This window comes from Athene noctua, chromosome 31 (assembly GCF_965140245.1).
Source record: "Athene noctua chromosome 31, bAthNoc1.hap1.1, whole genome shotgun sequence".
Lineage (NCBI taxonomy): Eukaryota > Metazoa > Chordata > Aves > Strigiformes > Strigidae > Athene > Athene noctua.
In genome coordinates, this window is record NC_134067.1 from 1,415,366 (window position 1) to 1,441,687 (window position 26,322).

The window sequence follows — 26,322 nt, forward strand, 5'->3', positions numbered from 1 at the left end:
GGTGGTCTCTGGGAGGGGGTTGGGGGATCCGGGGAACACGGTGGGGGGGCTCTGAGCATGTTGGGGAGCCTGGGGGGAGATCTGGGGGTGTTGGACGGGGATTCTGGGGGGACTTGGGGAGCCCAAGGGGGCTCTGGGGGTGTTGGGGAGACCGGGGGGAGTGTCTGGTGGAACTGGGGGTGTTGGAGGGGGGTTCTGGGGGTGTTGGGGAACATGGGGGTGCTCTGGGGGCTCCGGGGGTCTCCAGTAAAGTCTGAGATGTCGCCCCCCACAGCCGCCCCCTCGCACTGACCTTCGCGCCGGCAGCGAGACGGGAAGGGGGGGAGGCGGCCCCGGCCCCTCAGGCCTCGCACCCCGCCACGGCGGGAGCGGAACCGGGCCGGGTCGGGGGGGGGGTCGCCGCGGTGCTGCGGAACCGGACCGGGGAACGGAAGGGGGGTGGGAGGGGTGGGAGAAGGCCTCGTAACCGCGGCAACGGCGGGGGAAGGCGGGGCGCCGGCGCGCCCGGAAGTGACGAACCGGAAATACCGGCGGCGCGCGCCGGAAGTGCCGCTGGCCGCATGGTGACGGCGGCGGCGGCGGGATGGGGCGGCCGAGCAAAGTACGGGCCGGGGGGAGCGGGAGTCGGGGCGGCCCTGGAGCGCGGCAGCGGCCTGGCCCCACCGCGGCCTCCCGGAGGGGATAGCGGGGGGGCTCAGGCTTTCCCGGGGGGGCGGGAAAGAGGGGATGGGGGAGGCCCGGCTGTCCCGCGGGTTGGAGGATCGGGCCCTCCCGGGGGGGCAGGAGGGGCCCGGCTGTATCGGGGAACGGGGCCTCGGGCCCACCCGGGGGGCTGGAGGGGACGGGGGGGGGGCGGCTCAGCTGTACCCAGGATCGGGCCCTCCCGGGGTGTCCGGAGAGGATGGGGGCGGGGGGAGGCTCAGACCTTCCCCGGGGGGGTGGAAAAAGGGGACGGGGGGTGCCTGGCTGTCCCGGGGATCGGAGGCTCGGGCCCTCCTGGGGGGCAGGAGGGGATAGGGGGGGAGGTTGGTTGTCCCAGGGATGGGGGTCTCAGACGTTGCCGGGGGGGGAAGGAATGAGAGGGACGGGAGGGGGGGAAAGAGGTGACGGGGGGGCCCGGCTGCATCAGCGAACGGGAGTTTGGGCCCTCCCGGGGGGGGACGACAGGGGGTCGCGGCTATCCCGGGGCTCGGGCCCAACTGGGGAGCAGGCAGGAGGGGATGAGGAGGGGCTGCCCATCCCCGCAGCCTCCCCCCCCCCATAGCCTCACCCACGTGTCCCCCCCCGCAGAGCAAGAACCAGAAGAAGGAGCGGGCGGCGGCGCTGCAACACGCCCAGCAGGAATTCGGCACCGTCCCCCACTCCTTCGTCTTCCCCCGCGGCCGCGTCGGCAAGAGCGTGCGGCAGCTCGTCACCGACGTCCGGAAGGTGATGGAGCCCTACACGGCCAGAGCCCTCAAGGTGCACACACACAAACCTCTGCCCGGGGCGGGGGCCGAATCCTGCCCGTCCCAGGCTGATGTGGAGGCGGTTTGGTGCCGGGGGGTGGGGGGGCTCAAGGGTTTGGCCGTGTTGTGCCGCAGGTGCGGAAAAACAACTCGCTGAAGGATTTTGTGGCGGTGGCCGGGCCCCTGGGGGTGACGCATTTCTTGGTCTTCAGTAAATCGACCTCCAGCATCAATTTTGTGAGTAGCGTGATCCCCCCCCGCCACCTCCACGGCTTTTGGGGTGCTGGGGGGGCCCCTCCATGCTGGCTGCGCTCCCCCTCACCTCCTTGTGCGGGGGGCTGGTGGTTTTTTGGGGGTGTTCCCACTCCCCTGGCAGACGCAGATGATGACAAAACCCTGTTGAGTTCACACTGTGATTCTATCCAAAGTAAACGCACTGATGTGTCTGTGCTCGGAGGGGGGGAGCAGCATCACTAGAAGTCGTCCCCCCCCCAGCTGCTGAGCACCATTTTTCCCCCCCCTCCCTCCAGAAGCTTTTCCGGCTGCCCGGTGGCCCAACGCTGACGTTCAAGGTGATGCAGGTGGGTGCTGGCAGGAGCACCCCCAGCCCTCAGCACAAGGAGCAGCGTCTTGCCCCCTCCTCATCCTCTGTGTGTGTGTGTGTGTGTCCCCCTCCAGTACTCGCTGATCAAGGACGTGGTCTCATCCCTCAAGCGGCACCGCATGCACGAGCAGCAGTTCACCCACCACCCGCTGCTGGTCCTCAGCAATTTCGGTCTCCAGCAGATCCACATCAAGCTGATGGCCAGTATGTTCCAGAACATGTTTCCCTCCATCAACGTCCACAGGGTGAGCTGGGAGAGGGGGTTCTGTCCCCGCATTGTTGGGCGGGGGGCGCTCAGCCCCCATCCTGCCTCCTCTTGTTCCTCAGGGTTCAGTTTTAGGGCTGGTTCTATCCAATATGTTTATCAGCGATGCGGCTGCAGGTGTTGAACACCAAACTGGGAGGAGGTGTTGATGCTCTTAAGGGACGAGAGGCCTTGTGGAGGGATTGGGGTAGATCGGAGCATTAGGCGATGATTAACGGGATGAAATTTAATTAGTCTAATTGCTGGATTCTGCACCTGGGCTGGGGAGACGCCGGGCGCAAGCGTAAATTGGGAGCAGAAAGGATGGAGAAAGGGAGCTGGGGGCAGCAGGCTCAGGAGTTGGTGCTGAGCTCTTCTCATGGAATCAGAGGACGGTTTGGGTGGGGAGGGACCTTAAAAATCATCTGGTTGCACCCCCCGCGAGCAGGGACAGCCTCCACTCCAGCAGGTCCGGGCCAGGACAGGCGGGAGGGGGTCAGAGCTGCGCTGGGGGAGGCTCAGGCTGCCCACGAGGAGCGTTTCTGTCCCAGGAGGGTGGTTGAACCCTGGGATGGGCTTCCCGGGGAGGGGGCGGCTGCCCCGAGCCCGTCGGGGTTGGAGGCAGATGGACACCTGGACCTTAGTGCCCTCAGTGCCACCCTTGAACTTCTGGGCAGCCCCGCGCTGCTCAGCTCCTTGGACTAGACGGGCACTGCATGTCCCTTCCAACTGAAATCTCTCTCATTTTCTCCTCCTCTCCTCTCCTTTTCTCCTCCTTTCTCCTACTCCTCTGTTTCCTTCTCCTCTTTCCCCATCTCCTCCTCCCACAGGTCAACCTCAACAGCATCAAGAGGTGCTTGCTCATCACCTACAACGCAGAGACGCAGCTCCTCGATTTCAGGCATTAGTAAGTGTCACACCCCTAATCTGGGGGTGGGGTCCCTGCACTCTGTCCCAGCGCTGACCTCTTCCTCCTCCTCCTCGCAGCAGTGTGAAGGTTGTGCCTGTGGGTGTGAGCAAAGGCCTGAAGCGGCTGCTGCAGGAGAAGTTCCCCAACATGAGCCGCCTGGAAGACATCAGCGAGCTGCTGGTGAAGTGTGTGGGGGGCACCGAGGGGGGATGAGGCTCCCCGAGGCGCCTTCCAGCCCCTCCCCAAACGCCCTCCTCTTGCCCCGGCAGGGACATAAACCTCTCGGAGAGCGAGGCCGAGCAAGACGGGACCCAGAACATCCTGGAGCTGCCGCAGGCCTACGCCGGCCGAGGCAACATGAAGGCACAGCAGAGTGCCGTGCGCCTCACCGAGGTCCGTGACAGCAGTGACACCACGGTCACCATCGCCCTGGGGGTGCCATCGAGCCTGACGGGGGGCTCTGCACATCCCCCCTGTTCCTGCAGATCGGACCCCGCATGACTCTGCAGCTCATCAAGGTGGAGGAGGGCCTGGCGCAGGGCAACGTGCTCTACCACGGCTTCAGTAAGCGCCACAAATCGCTGGGCTGGCCGTTCCCGGTAAGCTGCCAGGTTGGGGGCTCGATTTGGGGCGTCTCACCCCCTTGTCCGGGTGTTTTGTTTTGTTTTTTAAGTCCACAAAACGGAGGTGGAGGTGAAGGAGATCCTGGCGCGGAAAGAGGCGAAGCTGCGGCTGAAGGCGGAGCGGCGGCAGAAGCAGGAGGCAGACGTGGAGCGCAAGCGGCGGCAGCGTGAGGCTCACAGGTGAGGGCAGCACCGGGCTCGGGCAGCACCGGGCTCGGGCAGCACCGGGCTCGGGCAGCAGCTCACCCCACGGTGGCACCACAGGGAGAAGAGCCTGGTGGGGATCCGGAGGAAACGGCAGCAGGACGGTGACAGCGACGCTGAGGACCCGGGTGCGCCGGAGCAGCCGGACGCGGCCGAGCAGTCGGACGAGGACGATGCCGAGTATTACCGGGAGGAGGTGGGCGAGGAGCCGGATAAAGGTGAGTTGGGGGGGGCCAGGCCCAAGCCCCTTCACCTCCTCCTACTGGTAGTGGCTGATGACACAAAAACCTTGAACTCCCATGATTTCGGTTCAAAGTAAACGCACTGACACACCGTCAACCTTAACGCTGTGCCCTCATCCCCCCTTCTTCGCTGACACACCCCCCCCCCTTTTTTTTTTTTTTTTTTTGCTATTCCCTCCCCCAAAGATCTGTTCCCCGACCGCACCAACAAGAGGAAACGAAGCTCCTTAGGCGCTGCCCCACTACGGAAACGCCGACGGCACAACCGGCCAGAGCATCCCACCACCCCCAGCCCTCGGGCCCCGGCACCGGGGAAGCAGCAGAAGGGTGACACGGCACCGAGGGACCCGCGGCACCGTAGCGGGGCCAGGAAGGGGGTGACCAGGGCCAGGAAGGGGGTGACCGGCCGAAAAGCACCCCGAGGAACCGAGCGCCGAGCCCGGGAGGGAGCTTCCAGGCCCAAGGGGCGAGGGAAGCTGCTGGCAAAGGGGAAGATGATTTTCCGGCGGCCCGGACGTGCCAAGAAGGGGAAGTGCTGAGGCACCAGCCACTTGTCACCAAAACTGAGGGGGAAGAGCAGATGGGGACCCCCCTGCACCCTGTTCCTGCTTCTGGGCAATACACTGCTTGGAACGACTGCCTGTGGCTGTGCTGGGGGTGGAAAGGGGGGTGTCCCTGGGCCATAAGGGCATTCCTCCTGCCCACGGTGCCCATTTTTTGTGCCACCCCGACATGGTTAGGCAGATCAGGCAGCTCCTTCCCCTCCCTGGTCAGGACAGAAGGCAGCTGCCAGACTGCGTGCTGCCCAAAGAGGAAATGCTTCTGCAGCCCCCCCAGACCCCCACCAGCCTCTTGCCCCCCCCGTCCCCAAAATGGGACAGGACATCACCCTGAGGTGGCCCTGGGACTGCCACTGAGGACAGAGGGGAGGCGAGACCGGTGCAGACGGTGGGAGCACAGACCCCTGTCTGCACCCCAGGAACCAGGCAAGAGGGGGACAACGGACAGGGGGACACATTCTGTCCCCAAGAGGACCACAAAACCTCCTCAGTCCTAGCACAGGGCTCAGCACCCCTTGCTCCTTCCTTGTGCAGCCGTTTGCCAGCAGCCACAGCTCTGCCTCTGCTGCCTGCACCCACCAAACCAGGGGGACCCCAGAGTGGTCGCCCAGCTCAGCTCAGTCTCTGCAATACCCTCCTCTCAGCACCCACTTTTTTTTAATTTTTAAGAAGCGAAGGGTGTGAGGGAGGGTTTGGGGAGCGTGGCCCCACAGGTTTTATCCCTACAGCGGGCTGCTCCTCCCGCTCACTGCCATTACCCTCCCTGTTTTCCGTAACCCTCCCCTCAGCTGCTGGGAAAAGCAGAAGGTGGGAATGTTGATGGGGGTGGGAGCGGCTCTTTACACCTCTTCCTACCTCTCCCACCATGTTTTCCATAACCTCAACCTGTGGTGTCACCACCTGTGACCTAGAGCCAGCACACGGAGCTGCCACAGAGGAGCGGGCTGAGCCCATGGAGCCGTGGATGGCAACCCAAGAGCCCTCCGGGTTGGCCCACGGTAGCCAGTGCAGCTAGTACAGGGCTTGTCATGGCCCTTGGGCACACGTTTCCCTCCCAGGAAAAGTGGCAGCAATGTGGGAGAAGCAGGTTTAAAGCTGAAATCGCAAACATGGCCTCATGTCACACTTTTTTTTAGTTGAGATCCCCCTTTTCTAACTGAAAAGCTGGGAATGAGCCTAAAAAAATTAAGGAATAGCTGCACTGTGCCCTCAGCCATGTCACTGGCTCAGGTGCTGCCAGCCCCACCGTGTGCTTGGGGCAGGAGCGAGGTGGGGACAGCCACAGCGTGGTGACAGGGACAAGGCTGCTCCCTCCCTGGTGAACCCCCCAGCACCCCAAATCCACACCTTGGTGCATACCAGACCATGTGTCTTTATTTAGAAGCACCGACCGCTCTCACCGCGAGCCGGTGCGGCACCAGATTCAGTTGGTGGAGGGTCTGTGGAGGAGAGAGAGAACGTGGTAAGGAGCGTGGCCGCAGGTGCACCCCCAACACCCCCCAATTCTCCGAGCCACCCCCCCCAGCACTTACTTGGCCCATTCCACGTTGAGGATCAGGTGGTCGTAGCCAAATCCAGAGACCCCAGCAATCGCCCGGGCTGCGTCCTCCCGGCGGTGGAAGCTGATGAAGGCAAAACCCTGGGGTGGGAGGGAAGCAAGAGGGTGAGAGGAAGTGTGGAGGGGGTCTCTTCCTCAGCCCCCCTAAAGGGGAAAATCCCTCCGTGCCCACCTTGGACTGCCCAGTGGTCTTGTCCTTGGCTAAATAGATCCTGGAGATGGAGCCGAAGGGCCGGAACAGCTCCTGCAGATCAGTCTCACGCGTATCCTCAGACAGGTTGGTGACACGGATGGTGGCATTGTCGTCAGCTGAGGAGGATGAGGAAGGTCAAGCCTGCTAGTGGGACTGTGGCCAGAGCCAGCACGTGCTGTACACAGCCCCGGGGACAGGCCTGGACTTACCCCTGCGGTTGGGCTGCATGGACTCCCCACGGCGGCTGGCTCCATCTCGCAGGCTGGGGGGGACATACTTGCCCGTCTTGCTCTGCTGAGCCTGTACCGGCTCCGGCTCTGGGGGCAGGAAAGGCCACAGGCAGGAGGTGAGGCTGCCTGCAGGCATGGGTAGACAGCCATCCCCCTCTTGCCCCCCCAGTTAAAGAGGGGCCGTACCTCCAGGCAGCTTCTCCTTCTCGCCTGTAGACAGCCCCAACTGCTCGGCCAACTCCTTCTGCATTGGCCCCAGGGTATCCTTGTAGGGACAACGGGTCGTCCAGTGGTCGCCCTTGCAGATACGGCACGAGACAATCTTCTGCCCCTTCAGCTTGTTCATGGGATCCTCCTCCTCCTGGCAGTTCAGGTCCTGGGGGACAGGGAGACTCCTGAGTCCTGTGGGACCCATCACACACCCAGGTACGGCCTCACCAGGGGCTCCCCACCAGCCCGGGGACACCCCCCCTGTGCCTGACCCACCTCCTTGCTGGTGATGAAGGTCATGAAAACATCATCGCTCACAGTGGTGGTGGCCACATTTGGTCCAGGAGCATCAAACTCCGAGTTGCCAAATTTCTTCCAGTTCTGGGGAGAAAAATGGGGAGGGGAAATAGGGGGTCCCACTCAGCACTTTCCCAGGAAATCACTAAACACAGAGCAGGAAGGGAAACGCTCCCCACCGAGGGGTTGTTGGGAGATTGAGAAGGGCTGGACAGAAGCCGAGGGCTGGGAGACGAAGCGGCTCCTGCTGGAACACAGATTTCCCTCCCTCCCTCTTCCCACCAAAGACACTCACCTTCCGACGGGCCACTGCCTTGGAGGCCTTCCTGGTTTCGATGCGGAAAGTGCGGATGATCTGTAAAGGTGGAAGAAAAACCCCTATCGCTGCAGGAGGAGGAACGGCAGACGAGCCTCCGCCCGACACGTGCCGAGTTTGGGGCTGCCTGAAGCAACTGGAGCCAAATCAGGGCTCTAATGGGACATCCCTGCTGCCACGTTGCTGCCTGACCACACAGACAGGGACCAGCCCCTCCACCAGGGCAGAGCCAGGGGCTCTGGGAGGGGAGAAGAGGAGCTCGGCAGCAGGGAGAAGCCAGAATGGCAGCTCGGGATGTGCTGCTCACCTTCACCTTGCGCCCATCCTCCTCCTCGCGATACTCCGTGATGGTTTTGATGTTCCCGTTGATGAGCTCTTTCGGGGAGGGGAGTGGGCCTGCGGGGAGGGGGGACAGTGGGACAGTGTGCAATGGGGGGGAGGTGACAGGAAAACAGCCCCTCGGCCTCTCGTCTAGCTCTCACCTCCTTTCAGCAGCTCGGCCTCAGCGCTGAGGCTGCTCCCCAGCACCCCGGGCAGGGGGATGTCCTTCAGCAGCTCGCTGGTGATGCATTTGTCTGTGGGGAGAGAAGGGGGAAAGTCACCCCCTCACTCGGGGTGAGCTTGGCAGAGGGGTTAGGAGCCCCACACCTGGCACAGCCTCTCCCCACAGGGAGGAGCTGCCCTGCTCTCTCCCCCGAGCACAGAAAAAAGCCAAAGGGCCAAGAAATTTCAGCTGCTCCAAGCCCCCGGGCTTCCTCAGCTGCAGAAATGGGTGAGGCAAGGATGGGGAGAGGAGTCCCGCTCCTCGCACTGATCAGGCACACTCTGCTCACAAGGATCAGCCTCAGAGAGGAGCCTGGGAGCCTGTTTTGAGCCCTGGACAAGGAGCGGGTGTGTCTCTGGGCTGTTTTAGGACCCGCAGCTGGTCTTTCTCACCAGAAAAATTCCCCAGTTACCAGCAGGAGGAGCAGCAGAAAGGTGAAGAGAACCGGCCTGCGGCCGGGGACACTCACCGTCCTCTCCACCCTCCTCTTCCACCTGGTCGGCCCAGCTGGGCTTTGAGCTGCGGAGAGAGCAGAGCCTTAGACCCGCTGTCCCGTGCCAGTCCCTTCGCTCGGGGGCCCTGCTGTCCCCTCAGCTCCGGGCCCCAGCCAGGCCGCTGTCCCCTGCCCACCCCGAAGCTCCCCCTCACCGCTCCTGCCGCGCTCGGGCCGCAGCACCGCCGCTGCCCCGTCCCCCTCAGCCTTCACATCCACAACCCCGCCCGCAGCCTGCCCGGGGCCCGCCAGGCCCCACACCCGCGGCCCACCAGGCCACACGCGGCTCCGGCCCGGCCCCCCCCCCCGCGGCCCCGTTCCCTGGGCCAAGCCCCGTCCCGGTCCCCGGGACCCCCCCCCGCCGGGCCCGTCCCCGCCGCCGTCCCCTCACTCGTAGTCGCCGGTCGGCATCGCGCTCCCACCGCCCTCACGCACAGCGACCGGAAGGAGGCGCCACACTTCCGGCGGGGCAGAGGCGGAAGGGGCGGGGCAAAGCGGGCCGCGCTGCATGCCGGGAAGCGGTTGCTAAGCAACCCCTCAGTGTCCCTCGCGGGGCCAAGGCCTGGGCTAGGCCCAAAGAAAGGGACCGAGGGGAAGGCGGGGGGTTATAATTTATAGGAGAGATTTATTTGAAGAAATATTACAACATATAAAAACTACATAAAGTATCAATTCCCACTTATACAAAGCGGCCGATTATTTTCAATACAATGCGGCGTAAAAACAGGGAGCGGGCCCCAGGGCAGGGCCAGGACCGGGGGTCCCACAGGGCACTGCCGGGGCTGGGTCGGGGTCCCGGGGCGGTAGTGGAGTTTGACCATCACAGACAGTGGCGGAGGGCAGCCGGGAGACAGACATGAGCGGGGGGGACAGGCCACAGCGGGTCCCCAGAGGCAGGGAATTAAAAAAAACCCAAAAAACAGGAAACCAAAAAAAAACCAAAACAAAAAAAACGAAATAAATTTTTTTAAAAAAAAAAGGGCTAAAATAAATCAGTGCATGTTTGGGAGTCCTGGTGCCAGAGGAGAGGCCGCACGTCAGTCGGCGGTTTCCATGGTCTCCATCTTCTCCAGGGCACTGGTCTCTGTGGAGAGAGAGAGGGAGTGACACCCCTGTACCCCAATGCCAAGGGGGCAGGATGGGCCCCCAGGTCCCCCAGCCCTGAAGCGGGACCTCCCTCAGGGACAGCAGACACCAGGGAGGGTGTATGAGCCCCTCTGCCCACAGCACAAGGCAGGGGACAGCAGCAGCTCCCGGCGCAGCACCTACCCGCCGTGTCTTCCCTCAGCTTCGCCAACACACACGACTTGATCTCCAGCCCGATGGCTTTGGCTAGAGGAGGAGGCACTGCGTTACCGACCTGCGACAAAGGGAGGGTTACGCTGGGTGCCGACTCCGCCATGCTGCTGGCGAGAGGATGGCGCTGCTGAGGGGTTCGCCACCGGCAAGTGGCTGGCGCTTACCTGTCTGTGCTTGTCGAGGATGTTCCCAAAGAGGCGGTAGGTATCGGGGAAGCCCTGGGAGCGGGCACACTCCCTCACGCTCACCACCCGGTGCTGCTCGGGGTGCAGCACCCGCCCCTACGGCAGCAAATAAAGCCAAGGGTTGGGACTGCAGCGGCCACCGGGTAACGCTCACCTTTCCCGGTGGAGAGGAGGGATCCGGCAGCACCCACCTGCTTGCCCATGGGCTCAGGGTTGGTGACGGTGGTGCTGAAGAAGCCGTCCCACTCCAGGCGCCCATAGAGCCCAGCCCAGTGGTTGTGCCGGTTGCCGGTATGGGGCAGGCACCAGGGGATGAGGGTGTTGAACTGCCGGTCGGCAGGGTCACAAGGCTTGCCTGGAAAGAAGGAGAATGTGAGGGTGGGAGGCACAGGCGGGCAGCTCTGGCCGTTTTTGGAAAGCCAGCACCTACCTTCGGCACAGGAGCAGACCCCCCGTAGCGCCCCGGAGCTGCTGCGGCCATTTTTCTTCTCGTGGTGCGTGTACCGCAGCTTGCGCGTGGTCGTGCCGTCCGACAGCCGCACCTCGATGTTGGGCAGGTCGCGCCAATCGGAACCGGGGGCCAAGGGGATGTGTCTCATCCGGGCTGCGACCAGGGCACTCATGTCCTGCCAACGATGAGCCAGCTGACACCGTCAGCAGGGCGGGGGACACAGAGGGACACCGGCCACCCCAGGAGCCCCGGTCTGCTCTCTGGGGAAGGCTGGGGGAGAGGGACCAGTCCTGGCAGCTCCACCAGCCTCATCTTTGGGGACGTTAACCAGGGAGGGCTTGGGGATGGTCCCTCTCACCCCACCTACCCCTGACCCCCATCAGGGTTTGGGTCTGCGGGGTGGAAGTGCAGCCCGGCCCCCCCATCCAGACCGCGGCATCCGCACCTTGCAGATGTGGTCCCTGAGGATGGGCTGATACTGGGAGCCCCGGATCTGCCGCTGGAACCAGGACTGGGGCTCGCCGTTGTAGGAGATCTCCAAGGCAGAGGCACCGTTCCTGATCTCCGGCAGGTCGGACATGGTGTCCCGCACAGTGATGGTGCGGAAGGGGCCAGAATACGTCCTGGGAGGGGGAAGGAGGGAGCCATGAGCAGCCAAGACTTTGCCTTCGCCAGCCCCGGCACGGCTCCAAAGGCTCACCGGGTGATATTGCTAACGAACTTCTTGTCATCCACCACAACGCTCAGCTGACAGGCACGGGGCGCAAACACATGCAAAGGCTCAGGGAACATGGGCAGCTTCTCGCCGGGAGCCGCGGCGAGGACGATGGCTCTCCGCCGTGTCTGGGCCACGCCGTACTGGCCAGCCTGGGAAGGAAGAGACAACTCCTGCAGGAGCTGGAGCCCTTGAAGAGCTGGGAACATCCCCCCAAACCACCCAGGGAAGCCAAGGAGCAATGCAGCCAAGTGCTCCTTCGGAGGAATGGACCACAGCAGAGCTGGGTGAGAGAAGGGTTTTCACCCTGGTTAACCACCCCGGGGTCACCCAAGCCCTACCTGTAGGACTCCAAAGGTGCACTGGTAACCCATGCGGACAAGGCAGCGCAAGGTGAGTTTTAGCACCATGGAACGCTTGAAGGACACAAAGTTCCTGACGTTCTCCAGAAGGAAGAACCGTGGTCTGTAGTAGTCGCAGTAGCTGCGAGGAGGGAGAGGGACATGGGATCAAGGACAGAGCAACGTTTGAGGTGGGAGTCCGCATCCCGCCGCAGCTCCTCATCCCACCCCTGCTCACCTGAGGAACGAGACCACCAGGGAGTTCTTGAACTTGGAGTAGGTGCGGGAGTTGAAGCGGTTCATGCCGCTGAAGCCCTGGCACGGGGGACCACCGCACAGCATCTCCACATCCCCCTTCTGTGGCAGCTTCTGCCCCAGAGAGTTGGTCTTCTCACCCGACATGACCAGCTTCAGTAGGACGTTGCAATCCTCCGTGAAGACGGTAGTGCTGGGGTTGTTCAGCCGGAAGGCCTGGGCAGCCGGTTCCCACATCTCAATGGCCCAGAGTGTCTCCGACACACCTGGGGAGACAACACGGAGGATCCTGAGCCTGGAGCACCCGCTGGCAGCCCCTGACCCGGCACGTGCCCAACACAACTGCCGGCTCCGGAGAACCGAGCGGCCAGTGCCGATGCCCGTCCCCCCACGGGCTCCACCATCCCCCCAGAGCTATCCCCGCTCCACCGTCACCCCACCACCACTCACCTGCCTGGTGGAAGCCCTCGGACAACCCTCCGCAGCCAGAGAAGACATCCAGGGTCCGCAGCTTGGGGACCTTCAGCTCGGCCGGCTCCTGCTCGCTCTGCTCGCAGCTCACCGATGACTTCCCTTTGCCTTTGCCTGCAAACAGAGCCCCGCTCACATCAGAAGGCAAAGTCATTTCCTCCTTTTAGTGCTTACAAGGCAAATTCTTCTCTCCCTCCTCCGCAGCAGTTAAAACATCAGCTTCAAGCACCTTTTCTGCCCCTTAATTTTTTCGCTGCCGCTGCCAGAATACGCCCTTGCATTTGGAAGGGAAGCCTCCTGTCTTTTCCCCCTCTCCATGCGATCCCCTTCCATCCAACAGCCCACAGGCACGCCGGAGTTTCTGGGGGTCAGAGGGGCGCAGCGAGACCTCGCAGGCAGCTCCTCGTGTTGGGAGCAGGGTACAGAGCCCTTCTCTACAGAGCAGCCAGCCCCTGGCAGCAGGTTGGCAAGCGAAAGGCTTTGAGATCTCTGCAGGACCAGGTGCTGTCGCTGCAAGGTTTTGGGGGCTGTTTTGGTTTTCTTTTCAAAGAGATTAGGTGCCTTAAAACCACATCGCTGCCAGAGCATCAGAGCAAGGAGGAGAGCAGAGAAACATCTGGTCGGCAGCAGGTTTTAGCTCGGCTGCAGGTTTTTGCTCAGCAGCATGGAACAGACGATGCGAACCGGTTCACCCACCCGAGACCTCTCCCCTCAAGCAGACTTACCCTTTCCTTTCCCCTTCCCCTTCCCTTTATTGCCAGAGCTCCGAGCGTGGTTGGGAGGATCTTCAAAGCTCTTGGTTTTTGCGTTGTAAGCCTGGGGAAGAGAAAGGGTTTGGAACACTTGAACACAAAGAGCTTTTCTAGCTCAGGAACGGCCGAGGCATTGCCGACACCCCATGGGAGCTGCAAAACCAAAGGGCAAACACAGGCGCAGCGCCGGAGGCTGCAGGGAGTCCCTCACCTCCCTCTCCTTTGCTTCAGGGAGCCGGGCGGCTGCCCGAGGGTCCAAATTTGGCCCCTTGGCTCCACCCAGCTCCCGGTGACGCTCCGATCAAAGCTTCCTTTGCACCCAAGACTCGATCCCGGGGGCTCGACACCCCCAGGGACACGGCCAGACCCCTCGAACGGTGGCTCCCTCACCTCCAAGAAGTAGAAGCGGTCAAGCCCGCCGGCAGAGTAGTCCTGGATGCTCTCCGTCAGATCCTCCCCGTACACCACCGTACAACGGCCCTGCACAGCGCGGAAGTCCACCGTCGTCTCCTCGTCGCTCCAGTACAGGAGGTTGATGTCTGCGTGGTAGCTGGCTTTCATGGACTTGTGTGTGTTTTCAGGCCTGCAGAGACAAAACCACCCAGATTGGGGAAATGTTTTTGGCAAAATCCTCACCCCAGTCCAGCCTCTGGCGCTCGTGCTGCTCCGTCTCCCCAGAGACATGAGGGTTCGTTTCCTCTGGCTGCACCTGCTCGCTGGCATGGCCTGGGCACAGCACCAAAGGGATGATTTGTTTTGTACCAAATTGGAGGGTTTGGGGGGGTTTTCTTAGAGAGGGGAGGAGGAATTAGCAACCAGAGCTGGTAAATGAATTCAAAGGCAAATAGACTGAACGTGAGGAGAGCTGTCAGGCTCAAAACACAGAGCCTGAGCGTCAGCACGTTCCTCTCCCACTGCTAAGGCTCTTGGCACACATCCCCCGTGGGGTAGGGGGGTGAATAAGAGCCTGCAAATGTCCGGGCACACCCCCCCTGCCCTCGACAGCACTGGTGCCACGGCCCGGCGCTGGTAGCAAGTCCCTGTGGTCAGTGCTTGGGTCACCCAGCTCCAGCACAACCTTGAGCTGATGGGGCAGAGCTTTTCCCAGCACGCGAGCGCCCAGGTGAGCCCTGCAGCCCACTGCGGGGGGGTTCTGCACCCCCATAACACACACCCCGGCAGCACCGCTCACCGGTAGAACTTGCAGATGCGCAGCTTGATGTCGGCCTCGTTGGGTTTGCCGTTGCTGCGGATATTGCAGAAGATCTCTTTGATGCGGCCCACGCGATAAGGGTCCGGAGCATCCAGGTTGCTGCCCTTGATGTACTCTGAGTACTTGCGGTAGTGCTCGGGGTGCAGCTCCTCATCCACCGCCTCCTTTTTGGGGCGCTTGGCCGGGCTGGCAGGTTTCATACTGGGGAGAAGGGGAGAGAAAGAGGTTGGGGCACCCCTTTCCCCCAAAAAAACCCTCTAGCAGCACAGAGCATCCTCTTGCCTGCCTGCCTGCTCCTCCTCTTCATCGCTGCCTAGCCTGCCTGCTCCTCCTCTTCATCGCTGCCTAGCCTGCCTGCTCCTCTTCAATCCTTGGCGTAGGGCAACAAACCACCGCAGCAGCACTGGCACCAAACCTCCTGCTCCGCTGCACCGGCATTTTACAGCCCAACTGTCACACAAACCGTGCAGGGCTGCAAACCGAGATGCCGACATGCTGCTGCCCCGGCCCTCTTCCCAAAGAGGTTTGCTGTTTCTCCTCCCATAATTACTGGCTGCAGGCAGAGTCTTGTTTCACCTTTCATCTACCCAGACTCGCTCTTTTGAAGCAAAAAGTGACGCGCCAAAGGATTCCGAGGGCCAAACTGCGGCAGCTCAGCCACGGGGATTGTCTGAGCAGAGAGAAGTTGCTCTGTTTAATCACAGGAGGTGAAACTGGGGTTAGAGGCACCTTTATCTCTAAGCTAAGCTTTTGGAAATGAGGGTGATAAGCGCTTTGTTTACCGGTGGGATTCTCCCCGCCAGAGACTACATCCTGCACTACCAAAAGCTGGACCAAAGAGCATCCTGAAGTGCTTACAGCCCCCTGCCAGCACCAACCTGAAGGAAAAGGCTTCTGGCAGGAGGTAGACGCCATCTCCCACCCTGTACTGCACTCCGTTCTTGGTGGCCACGGCATAGAACATCTTCCCGTCCCCTTCCTCCAGGGGCTCGGCCACTTTGGGGATCTCCTTGTGCCTGACCTCGTCCAGGCGCGTGCAGCTCATGCAGAACCTGTGGGAAAGGGGCACAGTAGACCGTGGTGATGGGGACCCCGCCGAGGCCACCTGCGGTGCTGCCGGGAGCCGAGAGGCTCCCGCTGCCCGTTTCGGGCAGAGCAGAGCCTGAGGGCCTCTGCCCCGTGCACGCTCACTTGTATTTGTTGTCTTCCGTGGGCTGAGTTTTTGGCGGGGATTCAAACCGAGCATACTCCTGGTCGTACCACATCTGATAAAAGTAAGTTCTCCCGTCGTCTTCCACCATCTTGATCTCCATGTCCAGCCCGCCCTGCTAGGAGAGAGGGGTTCTCAGGGAGCGGTGCCGCTGCCTGCACCAGGCCGGGCCCGGCAGCGCCGCGGTGTGCAGGGCTGTCACCCACCTCCATGGACCAGTTCTCCGAGGGAGCCTTGTAGATGACTTTGACCTTGCCGTGGATGTAGGAGAGCTGCATGTCCTCGCACTCATCCACCAAAAACAGCTCCAGGGGGTCAGAGGTGGCCCCCAGCACGGTGTCTGAGCCGGGGCAGAACCAGTGCGCGTGGAACATCTGGCCGCTGCTGTCCTCCCACATGGCTGTCACCCTGAGGGGGAAGGAGCCAGGGTTATGGGGCGCCCAGAAAGGGCTGAGCTGCTCCGAGCCATGCCAGAGCCGGAGAGCCCTCAAACAGCAACACAGCCAAGCAATTAGTGCTCTCTAACTGGGAGCAACAGCCGTCCCCACACACATCCACCCCTGGAGCAGAGCCTCGGCCCCTTCAGCGCCACGGCACCCACCTGGCCAGGTAGAGCGGCTTGGTGGGATCGTCGGGGCTGACAGAGACACAATCTCCCACCTCCAGCGTCTCTGAGTCAATGCAGACCCTCTGGTAGTAGTCCTTCTTCCCGTCCCTCTGCCGAAGCACGGCGACAGCGGAGAGCCCCGTTAAATCCCCGTGCCCCGGCAAGCGAGGCGGCCGCCTCCCCGCAGCCCCAGCGGGAGGGGAGCAGCCTCACCTTGATGGGCTCCCCCACCCAGGAGATACGGCTCTTGTTCTGCTTCTTCTTGCGGCCCTGCAGCATCTTCTTGGGCGATGGCATCTCAGGGATGTTGTCATCCACCTCCTCATCCTCATCAGCTTCCCGCACAGCCAGGTTGGGACACCTGGGGACACGGGGACTGTCACTGCAGCAGGGCACACATGGGGACAATGTCCCCTCTCTCCGGAAATGGGGAGGACATTGGCAGGAGGCACTACTGCCCAGGGGGAGACCCACCTTCTCTGCAAACAAGCCTGCTTACTCCGCCCACTGCCCCCAAACTTCACCATGTTCTGGCAAGCTTTGCACTTCCCACATTCGGGCTGCTGGCAGACCTGGCACAGGGAGAGGGGACAGGCTGAGCACAGGCTGAGACACCCCCCAGGCAGGAGGGATGGGGACCGAGGGGAGCTCAGTGGCCTCTGGAAACGGCTCCCCTGCCCCAAGGGAGCGACCCAGAAGGAGCCAAGGACAGAGCGAATGAGGCGGGGGAGAAAAAAAAAAAATCAGATCGCTTTGGCTCCATGCCAGCCCCCCCCCCCCCCCCCCCCCGTTACCTCGCAGACGCCGCAGCGCCGGCGCTTCATGGCGTTCTCCTTGTCATCTTCCTTCTCGTCCTTCTCGATCTGCTCCGAGAAGAAGGTGTCGAAGATGAGGTACACCAGCTTGGTGGTGGTGGCTTTGGTGGGACCCTTGTCCTTGTCTATCTTGGTGGGGTGGCGGATGGCCTGCCGCCTGACAGCTCGCCTGCGACCAAGGCGACAGCGGTGAGAGGGGACTCCGGGCCTCGCATCACTGACAGCTCCAGCCCCAACAAACAGCCTGGCACCCGCTGAGGGTCCCCAGGGAACAGAGCTCTCCCCAGGGCACCCAACAGCCAAGGACCATGGTGGGATTCCCCCCCCCACCCCCACAAAAGGCACCCGGTACGTGCTGTGGCTGTCACAGGGGCCTCAGGTGATGTGACAGCAGCTCAAAGAGCAAAGCTGGGACACACCCCAGCACCCTCCTTCCCTCAGAGCAGCGCCAGGCAGAGGGTTTGCCCAGTTTTAGGGGGATTTTTATATCAACTGCCAGTGCTGCTCATGCCACTGAGCCTAAACCCTCAGCTTAACCCAGCTGGGAATAAAGAAAAGGCTTTTCCAGAAGGATCCCGCTGTGTGATGCTGACAGGGCCCAACCCACCAGGCTCCTCCTGGGATGCTGCGAAGCCAAGTGCCCCCCAAAAAGAGCATCTACAGGGAGGGGGAGAGGGGTGAGGATGACACACACAGGGCTCACCTCTTCCCCAGGGTGACTCCAGCCAACTTGATCAAGTCCCTCATGCAGGGTGTGATGAGGACGGGGGGTTCGTCGCTGTCCCCGGCTTCGTCGTAGCTCTCCACCTGCTCCACCACGAACTGGGCATGTCGCAGGAGCGAGTCCTCTGTGAAGCGGTTGAAGTTCAGCCCCGCGGGAGGAACAGTGGTCTGCGAGGAGGTGGGGTGGGGGCGCTCGGTTACGGAACAGGTGGCAGAGCAACACCCACCCCCGGATGCTGCCGCCGTTGGCTTTTCACCTCGATTTTGTTGAGCAGATCCTCGTAGCTGACGTCGCAGTTGTTCTGCAGGAACTCGACGACGATTTTACTCATGTAAATCTTCTCTTGCATGAGGGCAAAGATGGGAGCGTACTCCTCGCTGGGCTCCATCAGGATATAATCTGCGAAGGCTGCGGTGGAGAGATGGCGGCGGGCGGTTAAACACCGGGGAATTTGGTGGGATTTAAGGACAGGCTGTGGTGAGCAGGTCCTGGGGAGGGGAAGACCAGCCCGTCCATGCCGCTGCAGCACCGGGACCTCCACACGCAGGGAAGCTCAATGGCCAGTGGGACCCGTGGCCACTCAGCCGTCCCCGCAAAGCGAGGGGGAGCAGGGACACGAGGTGGAGCAGGGGCACACTGCCCACGTGCCAGCCTTTTATTTTTCCTGTTAGCTAATGAAAAAGCAAAGACAATCCAGGGTTGGTTTTTTTTTTTCTGTCACTACAAACTGCATTTGCTGTTGCCCAAGAGTCGAGGCCCCTGCTATCACCAGGTTACTGGAAGGGCTCCTGGCAGAAACAGTGAAGGGGAAAAGCTTTTAAACCTCCAAATATCAGCTTCTTCCCCCAGTGTGGCTGGAGCGTGAAAAAGCCAGTGGGGATGAAGAGCCAAGGGCTGGCCAGGACTGGGCGTTCCTCCAGGACCTTTCTCACCACAAACCTCTCCAAAAAAGCCCTGGGTGTAGAGTAAGAAAGCGCCAGAGCCCTGCAGCGGGGCCCAAGAGGTCAAGAGCAAAGAGAAAGCTCCCTCCCAAGAGCGGCCCTGACCCATCCCCATCACGGCTTCCTGTGGAGGAGGGACTGGAGGATGGATCCTGCCCAGGAACAGCTGGTGGGGAGACACACACCCCCCCTGCTCCAGCCACCTCCCTCGTTCAGCTCCGCCACCAGGGCACTGCCATCAGCCATGAGCTCCGCAGGGTTCACACACACTGAACAGAAACCTGGGTGCTGCTGAGCTAAATAAACCCAGCCTTGAGCTTCAGCACCACCCTCCACCCCGCCATGTGCTCGCTGGTGCAAGTTCCTGGGGGTGGCAAAGTCCACGAACCCAAACGAAGCTCCTTCACCAGCCGGACACGTGGCAGAGACTGAAATCCCAAGCCAGGCTCTCCCTGAGCCCAACCTCCCCCCGTCCTCGCTCACCCGTGGTGAAGCCGATCAAAGCTTTCTCCCCTCCGTCGAACCCCGTGATCCACCAGGCATTTATGGGTCCCAACTTCTTGGCTCTGACCCCGCCTGAAAGCGAGAAAACACAAATTTCAGTCTTCACTGCCCCAACAAAACATGGCAGCTGCGGACCAGATTGCCACCCGGCTCCAAGTTCGTTTTGCACGTGGCGTCAAGCTGAAATTTAAGGTGACAAACAGCCCTTGAGGCTCCTCCACATCCAACTCACCGTCCAGACAAGGGTTATCGTCATAGATGGGCTTCACAGCACCGCTGAAGTACAGCTCGATGTTCCTTTCGATCAGGCCGGTGTCAAAGGGGCACAAGTGACCTCGCTTGTCGTAGACACTGGCGAGGGACGGAGGAGACAGTTTGAGGTGTTGCCCCGCGGGGTTGGCAAACTCAGCGGGTTTTTAGAGCCTGCTTTCTGCAAATCTCACCTAAAAGAGGTGACTTTGTGCTGCGGCAGGTCCTCGTAGCTCTCAAAACCATCTTCGTTAGCATCAAAAATGGACAAGCGCTCATCCGTCAGCATCTCCGGCTCCTCCAGCTGCACAAGGGAGAGAGGAGGAGGTTTAACACACGCCCCTGGCTCTCCCCAGACCCAGAGGAGAAGCATTAAATCCCTTACGGCGTCATCGGGATCCCCTTGGAAGAATTTGAGGTCGGGATCATCGAGGTACTGTCGGCAGTCGACGCACTTGGGGGGGGTGGTCTGCAAGACAGGGGAGACTGCATCAGCTCTTCTCTTGGCCCGGGAGCTTCGATGCCAGCGGGCTCCAAGCTCCCTCCCCAAATGGGCCCGTTTGGTTTGAGCATCCCCGCAGCCCCGCAGCCCTCAGCCTGAGCATCCCAGCAGCAAAAGAGCAGCCGCTGGCCTCGCTGCGAAAGCGGCCCAAGCTCCCGCAGGCCGTGCTGCTCCCCACCTGGCTGGGGCGGGGGGTGATTTTTGGAAGCCGTGTGAGCTAGAAATGGCTTTATCTTTCCCTTTGGGAAGTCCAGCCGCTCTTTGGAAGAGTTAAAAGAATTAAAAAACCCCTAAAATGCTGAGATGGAGGAAAAGGAACTTACTTTAGCAGGTACTGTAGTTTTAACCTGAGTAATTTCATCTTTTATCTCCAACCTGGGTGTAAAAAAATACAAAGGGATGAAGACACAAAGCAGCGTAACGTCGTCGTCCCATGTTAGCAAGGCCCCAGGGGAGGGGAACGGCCACGGGCCCGAACCAGGGGACAACCCCCCTCCTCCTCCTCCTCCTCCTCCTCCTCACCCTTCTTTGGTTTCCATTTTAATCCTTTTCTCATCTTGTTCCTTGAGGGAGAAATGAAGAGGTGTAAGGGGAGGCCGGAGATCATGACGCCCTCCGGGACAACACCCGGCGCGGCGGCACACCAGCGGCGCCGGCACACACCTTCTCCTCCAGCTCCTCTTCCTCCTTCTCCACACTCATCACCACCTCCGGCTTCACCTCCCCGTTCACCTCCTCCGATTTCCGTTTGTTGGACCTGCCGGTTTTTAACCACAGTGGATCAACCCCAAGCTCTGACACCACAAGGGTTTGGGGTGGGGGTGAGGGGCTCTCCCGGCACCGGCAGGTCCCCAAGGCCAGTTTTCTTGAGAACCACAAGTTTTGGGGCTCCCAATCAGCCCCAGATGGCAGAGGGAGGAAGAAGAGGGCGAAGGCTCCTGGGGAGGCAGTAAGAGAGGGGCAGGTCCCAGCGCAGCCGCCATACTGACCCTTTGGAGAACATGCTCAGGATGGTCGGCTGCCGGCCGGAGCTGCGGGTGACCCGGGAACTGGCGGGAGACTCTGTCGGGGAGATAACGAGGGATGGCGGGAGTGCTGGGGCCCCCTGCCCCACCCCACCCCAAACACCCCAACGGGGCCACGACCACCGTGGGCAACGCAGCACCCCTCTCCCCGTGCCCCCACCATCCCGGAACAAGGCAAGGAGACCCCAGAACCCTTCCCGGGGTGGGAGGAATCTCTGCTCTCAATCCCTCCAGGAATCATCTTGCTCCCGCTTGGTACTGAACAGTCAGATATTATTTAAGCGCGTTGGTAAAAAGGACGGAAAACCAAGTTGCTCCCGGTGCCGCCATTACTTTTGCTCTCCCCGTTGGATCGGCTCCTCCTGGCCTTGCGCGCCCGCGGCATGGGGAGCAAGGAAGAGGAGGAAGAACAGGCGGCTGCTTCCTCCATCTCCATCGCGCTGTCTTCTTCCCCATCAAGTCCCGCTCGCTCCGAGTCCTCGTCACTCCCGTAGGCGCCGTTTTTGGAGCAGCCGTTGGACGCCCGCAGCAGCAGCGCCGCGTCCCCGTTCTCCGCCGACAGCTCTTGGCGCAGGAGGGCTTTCACCTTGGCCAGGTACCTCTCCTGGGAGAAAAGGGCATCGGGTGAAGTGCCCAGCTCTGCCGAGGAGCTAACGCAACCCAAGAAAATCCGGGCTCTCACCTCCGACAGCTCCTCGCAGCGGAGTTTGGCTTCCAGCTCGCTCAACTGGTTCTGGACGTCAGCTTGGAGGAAGCTGTGGATGAGGCTCAGCTTCTCCCGGACACACTCCTGCGGGGGACGGAGGGGACGGCATGGGGCGGGCGGCGGGGACGCTCCCCGCGGGGCTCGGCGGAGCGGCGTCTCCGGAGGCGGTCGGGCTGTGCCGAACCGCCGGTCGCTCCGAATGCGGGTGCCGCTCACCCAAGCTTGCGGGGACCCTCCTGATATGAGGTGACGGCGGTTTCCATATGACAACGGACAGTGCCGACACCGGGACTACGACCTCACCGGTCCGGGGAGCTGGGGCCAGCAAGGGAGACACGGGGGTCTCACTCGGCCAGCCCGCCACACCGTCCCCGTCCCCACCCCACGCTGGGGGGCTCTGGACCCCACACCCCCACACCCACACCCCGTCCTCATGATGCCGCTGAAACAAGCGGCTTGGGAGCACCGAGGAACCGCAGTTGGCACCGGTCACATCCGCACCGAGCATCCAGGAGCCCCGTGACTCCCACGGCTGCGCCCTGAGCCCGATGGCAGCACCCACTGCTGGCCTGGCGGCGAGGGTGCGGGATGGCAGCGCCCAAATCGGAGCCGAGGGTGGGCGGAAACGCAGCTCCGAGTGCCCCGGGGACACTCACCTTCTCGCTCAGGGCGTCTTCATCCCTCTCCAAGTCCTGCAGCCTGCAAGGGAAGAGCGTTGGGGGTCAGTGACGAGGTTACGGGGGACACCGACGGGCCAGGGCAACGGGACAGACCCTGAAACCGCCTCGACAGCTCCAGAGGCGGCACCGGGTGAAGGAGCGGTGCCGGGCAGTGGGGCCAAACTCCCTCGGAGCAGGAGGGACGCTCAGCTCCCAGGCAGGGGATAAAGGGGGGGCCGGTAACGGGATGCTGGTGCTCAAGGAACCCCCCGAGAGAGTGGTGGGAGGTCGTTGCCCACCCGTGCCCTACCCCGGCGTGGAGACGGCAAAAAAACCACCGGGGAGAAGCCACGTGTCGTCTTCCCACGGCGCCGGCGGCACAAAGCGGCAATGGAGGGTGGGGGGAAGCGGCCGGCGCTGCCCCTGCACAGCGGGGAACAGCCCCCGGCCCCGCGGCGAGGCCACAGCCAGGAGGAAAGCCCGTCCCCGCTGCCGGGGGGAGGACTCGGCACAACCCCGGCGCTCCCCCTCCCCGCTTCACCGCAGCTCTCCCGCCAAAACGGGGAGCCCAGTCGCCGAACCGGGGCCATGCGGCCGCCCCCCAGGAACGTTTCCATCTTCTGGGACAGGCGATGGGATCCCTCCGGTGCTGCCGGTGTGTCCGGCACCGGCTCCGTTCGCTCCCATCTCGCCTCCGGCCGCCTGCTTTTTTGGCTTCCTGCCCCCACGCCGCCAGCGCTTCCTTCGAGCCAGCGCCAACGGGGAGGGAAAAGGGGGGGGGGGGTCCCCACTACCGCCGCCACCCTCCCCAAAAAACCAGGAGGGCCGTAAATCCCATCCCGGCACCTGGGTTTGAGGACGGCCATGCAGCCGGAGCTCCGGCGGAGACCGAACGGCGGACGGGGGAAGGTCGGGGCGCGCCAAGGCTGTGCCGCGCGGCCGCCGCACCGGAAGAGGGGTAGCCAAACCGGGGAACGGCTCGGCGGCAGGCGGCGAGCGCAGGGCCCCCCCCTTCCCGCCGGCCAGGGGATGCCGGGAGGCGAGCGGAAGGGACAATAGCCGGCGGGGAATACGGCGCAGGAAACGCCAACCCCTCCATGTGCCCTCCCCGCTGCCCGCCGTGGGGCGAGAAGCCGGGGCTGGGGGGGGACATGACACACGCGCAGCGGGGGACGGTGCCGGATCCCTCCGGAGAGAAAAGGGGGGACGGCTCGAAACCCCCCGTGCCAAGGGAAGGAAAGGTCCCCGCTGCGCCCCGCTTCCTCCCCCCACACACACCCACCCAGGAAGGGATTTCTGTGCTGCCCGCCCGCCCCCCCACCCCAAACCCTGGAGAAAAGTGGGGGCCCACTCAGGGACCCCCCCACCCCAGGGGAGTGCCCCTTTCGCTCCCTGCCCCGAGCGGCAGCGCGGGGGACAAAGCCGCGCGGGGGCAAGGCGGGGTGTCCCCACCGCCACGTGGGGCCTGGGCGTGGGGCAGCAGCACCCCGACGGGCCCCCCCCACGGAGCCCCCCCGACTCCAGCCGGGGGTCAGGGCTGTCCCGTGGGGCAGAGGCGGCTGCGGGGGGGCTGGGGGGACCCTCCAGTGTGGTGCGTTGGTGAGCCGTGGTGGGGGCTCAGCAGGGTGCAGTATTGGGGGGCTGGGTGAGCGTAGAGGGGGGGACAAGGTAGTGCTGGGGGGGGGTCTGGGCCATGTGTAGGGGCTCAGTGTGCCGCACTGGGGGGGTCAGGACACTGCCCGGGGGGGTCAACGCAGTGTTGTGGGGGTCAACGAGAGGCAGAGGGAAGAGCAGGGGTCTGTGCAGTGCAGGGCTGGGGGGGTCAGGGCACTGCGGGGGGGTGCAGGGGGTTGCAGTGCACGGCCAGGCAGCGATGCAGTGAGGGGGGTGCAGCACAATGCACGGGGGGGGCTGTGCATGGCACTGCAAAAGGGGGGCGTGGGGCTCGGGGCAACGCTGGGCTCCCCACACTACGGGGGGGTGCAAAACTTGAGGGGGGGGGGGTGTCATTGCAATGCTTGGCGAGGGTCGGGGCAGTGCAGTGCTGGGGGGCGCCAGTGCGGCACCGGGGGGGGGCGGTGTGGGGGTGTGGAGGTGGCCAGGGCAGGGCACTGCAATGCTGGGGGGGTGTCAGTGCAGTCCTGGGGGTGTCAGGGCCGTGCAGTGCCAGGGGGGTGCCAGTGCAGTGCTGGGGGGTCCAGGGCAAGGCAGTGCACTGCTGGGGGGGGGGGGGGGGGGGGGGCAGGGCAGTCCTGGGGGTGTCAGGACAGTCCCAGGGGGGTGCCAGGGCAGGGCACTGCTGGGTGGCTGTCAGGGCAGTGCTCGGGGGGGGGGATCCGGGGCCCTCCTGGGGGTGACAGGGCAGTGCCAGGGGGTCCAGGGCAGGGCAGTGCCGGGGGGGGTCAGCACTGTTGTGGGGGGGTCAGAGCAGTCCGGGGGGGTGCCAGGGCAGGGCAGGGCACTGCAACGCTGCGAGGGGGCGGGATCCAGTGCAAAGGCGGGAGACTGGCAGTGCGGGGGGGGCAGTGCTGGGGGGGCAGTGCCGTGCCCTGGGGGTCCCCGGGGAGCTGTCAGTGCCGTGCCAGGGGGGTGTCGTGCCGGGGGGCCGGGGGGGGGGGGTGGCTGTCACTGCCGGGGGGGGGGGGTGTGCAGTGCAGGGGGGTGCCAGAGGGTCTGTCAGAGCAGTTCCGGGGGGAGCCACGGCGGGGGGGGGGGGGGGGCAGTGCAGTGGGGTGCAGCGCAGCGGGGGGGTGCAGTGCCCGGGGGGGGGGGGCGGTGCAGTGGGGTGCCGGGGGGGCTGTCAGTGCCAGCCGGGGGGTGCGGTGCGGGGCCCGGTTGAGTCGGGGTCGGGCTGGGGGGGGGGCGCCGGGGCGCTGCCGGGACTCACCGTCGGCGGAGCTCGGCGGGCAGCGGGGCCGGGGGCAGCGGGGCGGCCCGGGCCGGCATCGGGGCGGCGGCGGCGGCGGGAGCGGCGGGACCGGGCGGCGGATTCGCGCGGAAACCAACGGCGGGGGCGGGGCGGCGGCGGGAGAGACCATGGCGGGGGGGGGGAGATGGGGGGGGCGGGAGAAACCATTCCGCGGGGCGATGGGGGGGACACACAGACACCATTCCGGAGGGGGGTGGAGGCCACTCCCGGGGGCGGGCAGAACGGGGACACCCCCCCCCCCGCCACCGCCGCCCCCAACTCCGCCCCGGGCCCGGGGGGGGGGCTGCGGGCCCGGGCCGGGGGCGGCGGGAGCGGGGCGGCCCGGGCGGGAGGGGCCGCCTGAGGGGGGACCGGACCACTGCGGGGGGGGCACCCGGACCACGGGGGGACAGTGCGAGGAGGGGGGGGACACCCAGAGCACAGCGGAGACGGGCTGTGCCACTGCGGGGATGGGGGGGACGGGCTGTACCACTGCGGGGGGGTGGGGGGGGCTGTACCACTCGCCATAGCACAGTGGAAACGGCGGGCGGGGGGGGCACACGGGCTGTACCATGGCAGCGATGGGGGGGACGCACGCACACAGGATGGGGTTGCCCAGCCGGGTGCAACCCCAGGGCTGCTCTACAGCACCCAGTGACCGCCCCCCCCCTCCAGGGTGGGACGCAGCCACGGGGGGGGCCACACAGGACCCCCCCGCAACCCGCCGCAGCGGCGCCACCCCCCGGCACAGCCTCGTGCTGGGCCCCCGCGGCCCCCCACGCCTGGGCGAGGTGGCGCAGAGACCGCGGCGGCCGCCTCAGCCCCTCGCTGGGGAGCTCGACACCCCCCACCACCCCCCCCCCGCAATTTTCTTGTCCCTAAACCAGGCGATGCCCCCCCCCCGAGGCTCCCGCCTGGTTGTAATAAATCCCGGCAGCCGCGGCCCCTCCCGTTCCCGCGGGATTCCCCCATCCATCACCCCCCCGTTCCCGCCAAGAGCTGCTCTGGGCATCCCGGGGGGGGTCCCTCAGCTGCTGGCGGAGAGGGGGGGGTCCTCCCCATGCCTGGTGATGGGGAAATGGTGGAGTTTCCCGTCCCCATCGGTGGAGGCGGC

General features: G+C 63.8%; 3 protein-coding genes across 6 annotated transcripts; 1 reads left to right on the forward strand and 2 right to left on the reverse strand.

Annotated features, from left to right (window-relative positions):
* The first annotated feature begins 473 nt into the window (after window positions 1–473).
* Window positions 474–5,132, forward strand: PPAN (peter pan homolog). Of its 2 annotated transcripts, none has more exons than XM_074929792.1 (12): window positions 474–601; window positions 1,291–1,428; window positions 1,584–1,685; window positions 1,979–2,029; window positions 2,127–2,297; window positions 3,127–3,203; window positions 3,284–3,391; window positions 3,476–3,599; window positions 3,692–3,770; window positions 3,880–4,009; window positions 4,094–4,251; window positions 4,462–5,132. In XM_074929792.1, exons 1-12 carry the CDS (start codon window positions 584–586, stop codon window positions 4,812–4,814), a joined length of 1,509 nt encoding a protein of 502 aa, XP_074785893.1. In that variant the 5' UTR covers window positions 474–583; the 3' UTR covers window positions 4,815–5,132. The 2 variants fall into 2 exon arrangements, with proteins under 2 accessions (XP_074785893.1, XP_074785892.1); XM_074929791.1 differs by having other exon boundaries at window positions 1,291–1,461; window positions 4,462–5,130.
* Window positions 5,133–6,191: 1,059 nt separating this feature from the next.
* Window positions 6,192–9,153, reverse strand: EIF3G (eukaryotic translation initiation factor 3 subunit G). Its single transcript, XM_074930080.1, has 11 exons — window positions 9,068–9,153; window positions 8,653–8,702; window positions 8,122–8,214; window positions 7,947–8,035; window positions 7,619–7,678; window positions 7,303–7,407; window positions 7,003–7,192; window positions 6,796–6,903; window positions 6,566–6,702; window positions 6,368–6,474; window positions 6,192–6,274 (listed from the first exon to the last, which is right to left on the reverse strand). The coding sequence occupies exons 1-11, from the start codon at window positions 9,085–9,087 to the stop codon at window positions 6,259–6,261; spliced, it is 975 nt and encodes a 324-aa protein (XP_074786181.1). The 5' UTR covers window positions 9,088–9,153; the 3' UTR covers window positions 6,192–6,258.
* Window positions 9,154–9,299: 146 nt separating this feature from the next.
* DNMT1 (DNA methyltransferase 1) lies at window positions 9,300–25,289 on the reverse strand. 3 transcript variants are annotated; one of them, XM_074930126.1, is made up of 34 exons: window positions 25,188–25,289; window positions 22,298–22,340; window positions 21,618–21,725; window positions 21,269–21,539; window positions 20,900–20,972; window positions 20,574–20,667; window positions 20,433–20,473; window positions 20,234–20,285; window positions 19,794–19,877; window positions 19,603–19,712; window positions 19,392–19,510; window positions 19,139–19,231; window positions 17,971–18,122; window positions 17,694–17,881; window positions 16,970–17,159; window positions 16,650–16,747; window positions 16,389–16,536; window positions 16,170–16,285; window positions 15,775–15,976; window positions 15,550–15,683; window positions 15,237–15,410; window positions 14,338–14,559; window positions 13,536–13,728; window positions 13,119–13,209; window positions 12,373–12,507; window positions 11,906–12,188; window positions 11,668–11,809; window positions 11,312–11,478; window positions 11,057–11,234; window positions 10,591–10,786; window positions 10,352–10,515; window positions 10,140–10,256; window positions 9,946–10,036; window positions 9,300–9,760 (listed from the first exon to the last, which is right to left on the reverse strand). In XM_074930126.1, the coding sequence occupies exons 1-34, from the start codon at window positions 25,244–25,246 to the stop codon at window positions 9,714–9,716; spliced, it is 4,575 nt and encodes a 1,524-aa protein (XP_074786227.1). In that variant the 5' UTR covers window positions 25,247–25,289; the 3' UTR covers window positions 9,300–9,713. The 3 variants fall into 3 exon arrangements, with proteins under 3 accessions (XP_074786227.1, XP_074786228.1, XP_074786226.1); XM_074930127.1 differs by having other exon boundaries at window positions 9,946–10,008; window positions 15,550–15,686; XM_074930125.1 differs by having other exon boundaries at window positions 15,550–15,686.
* Window positions 25,290–26,322: the final 1,033 nt, after the last annotated feature.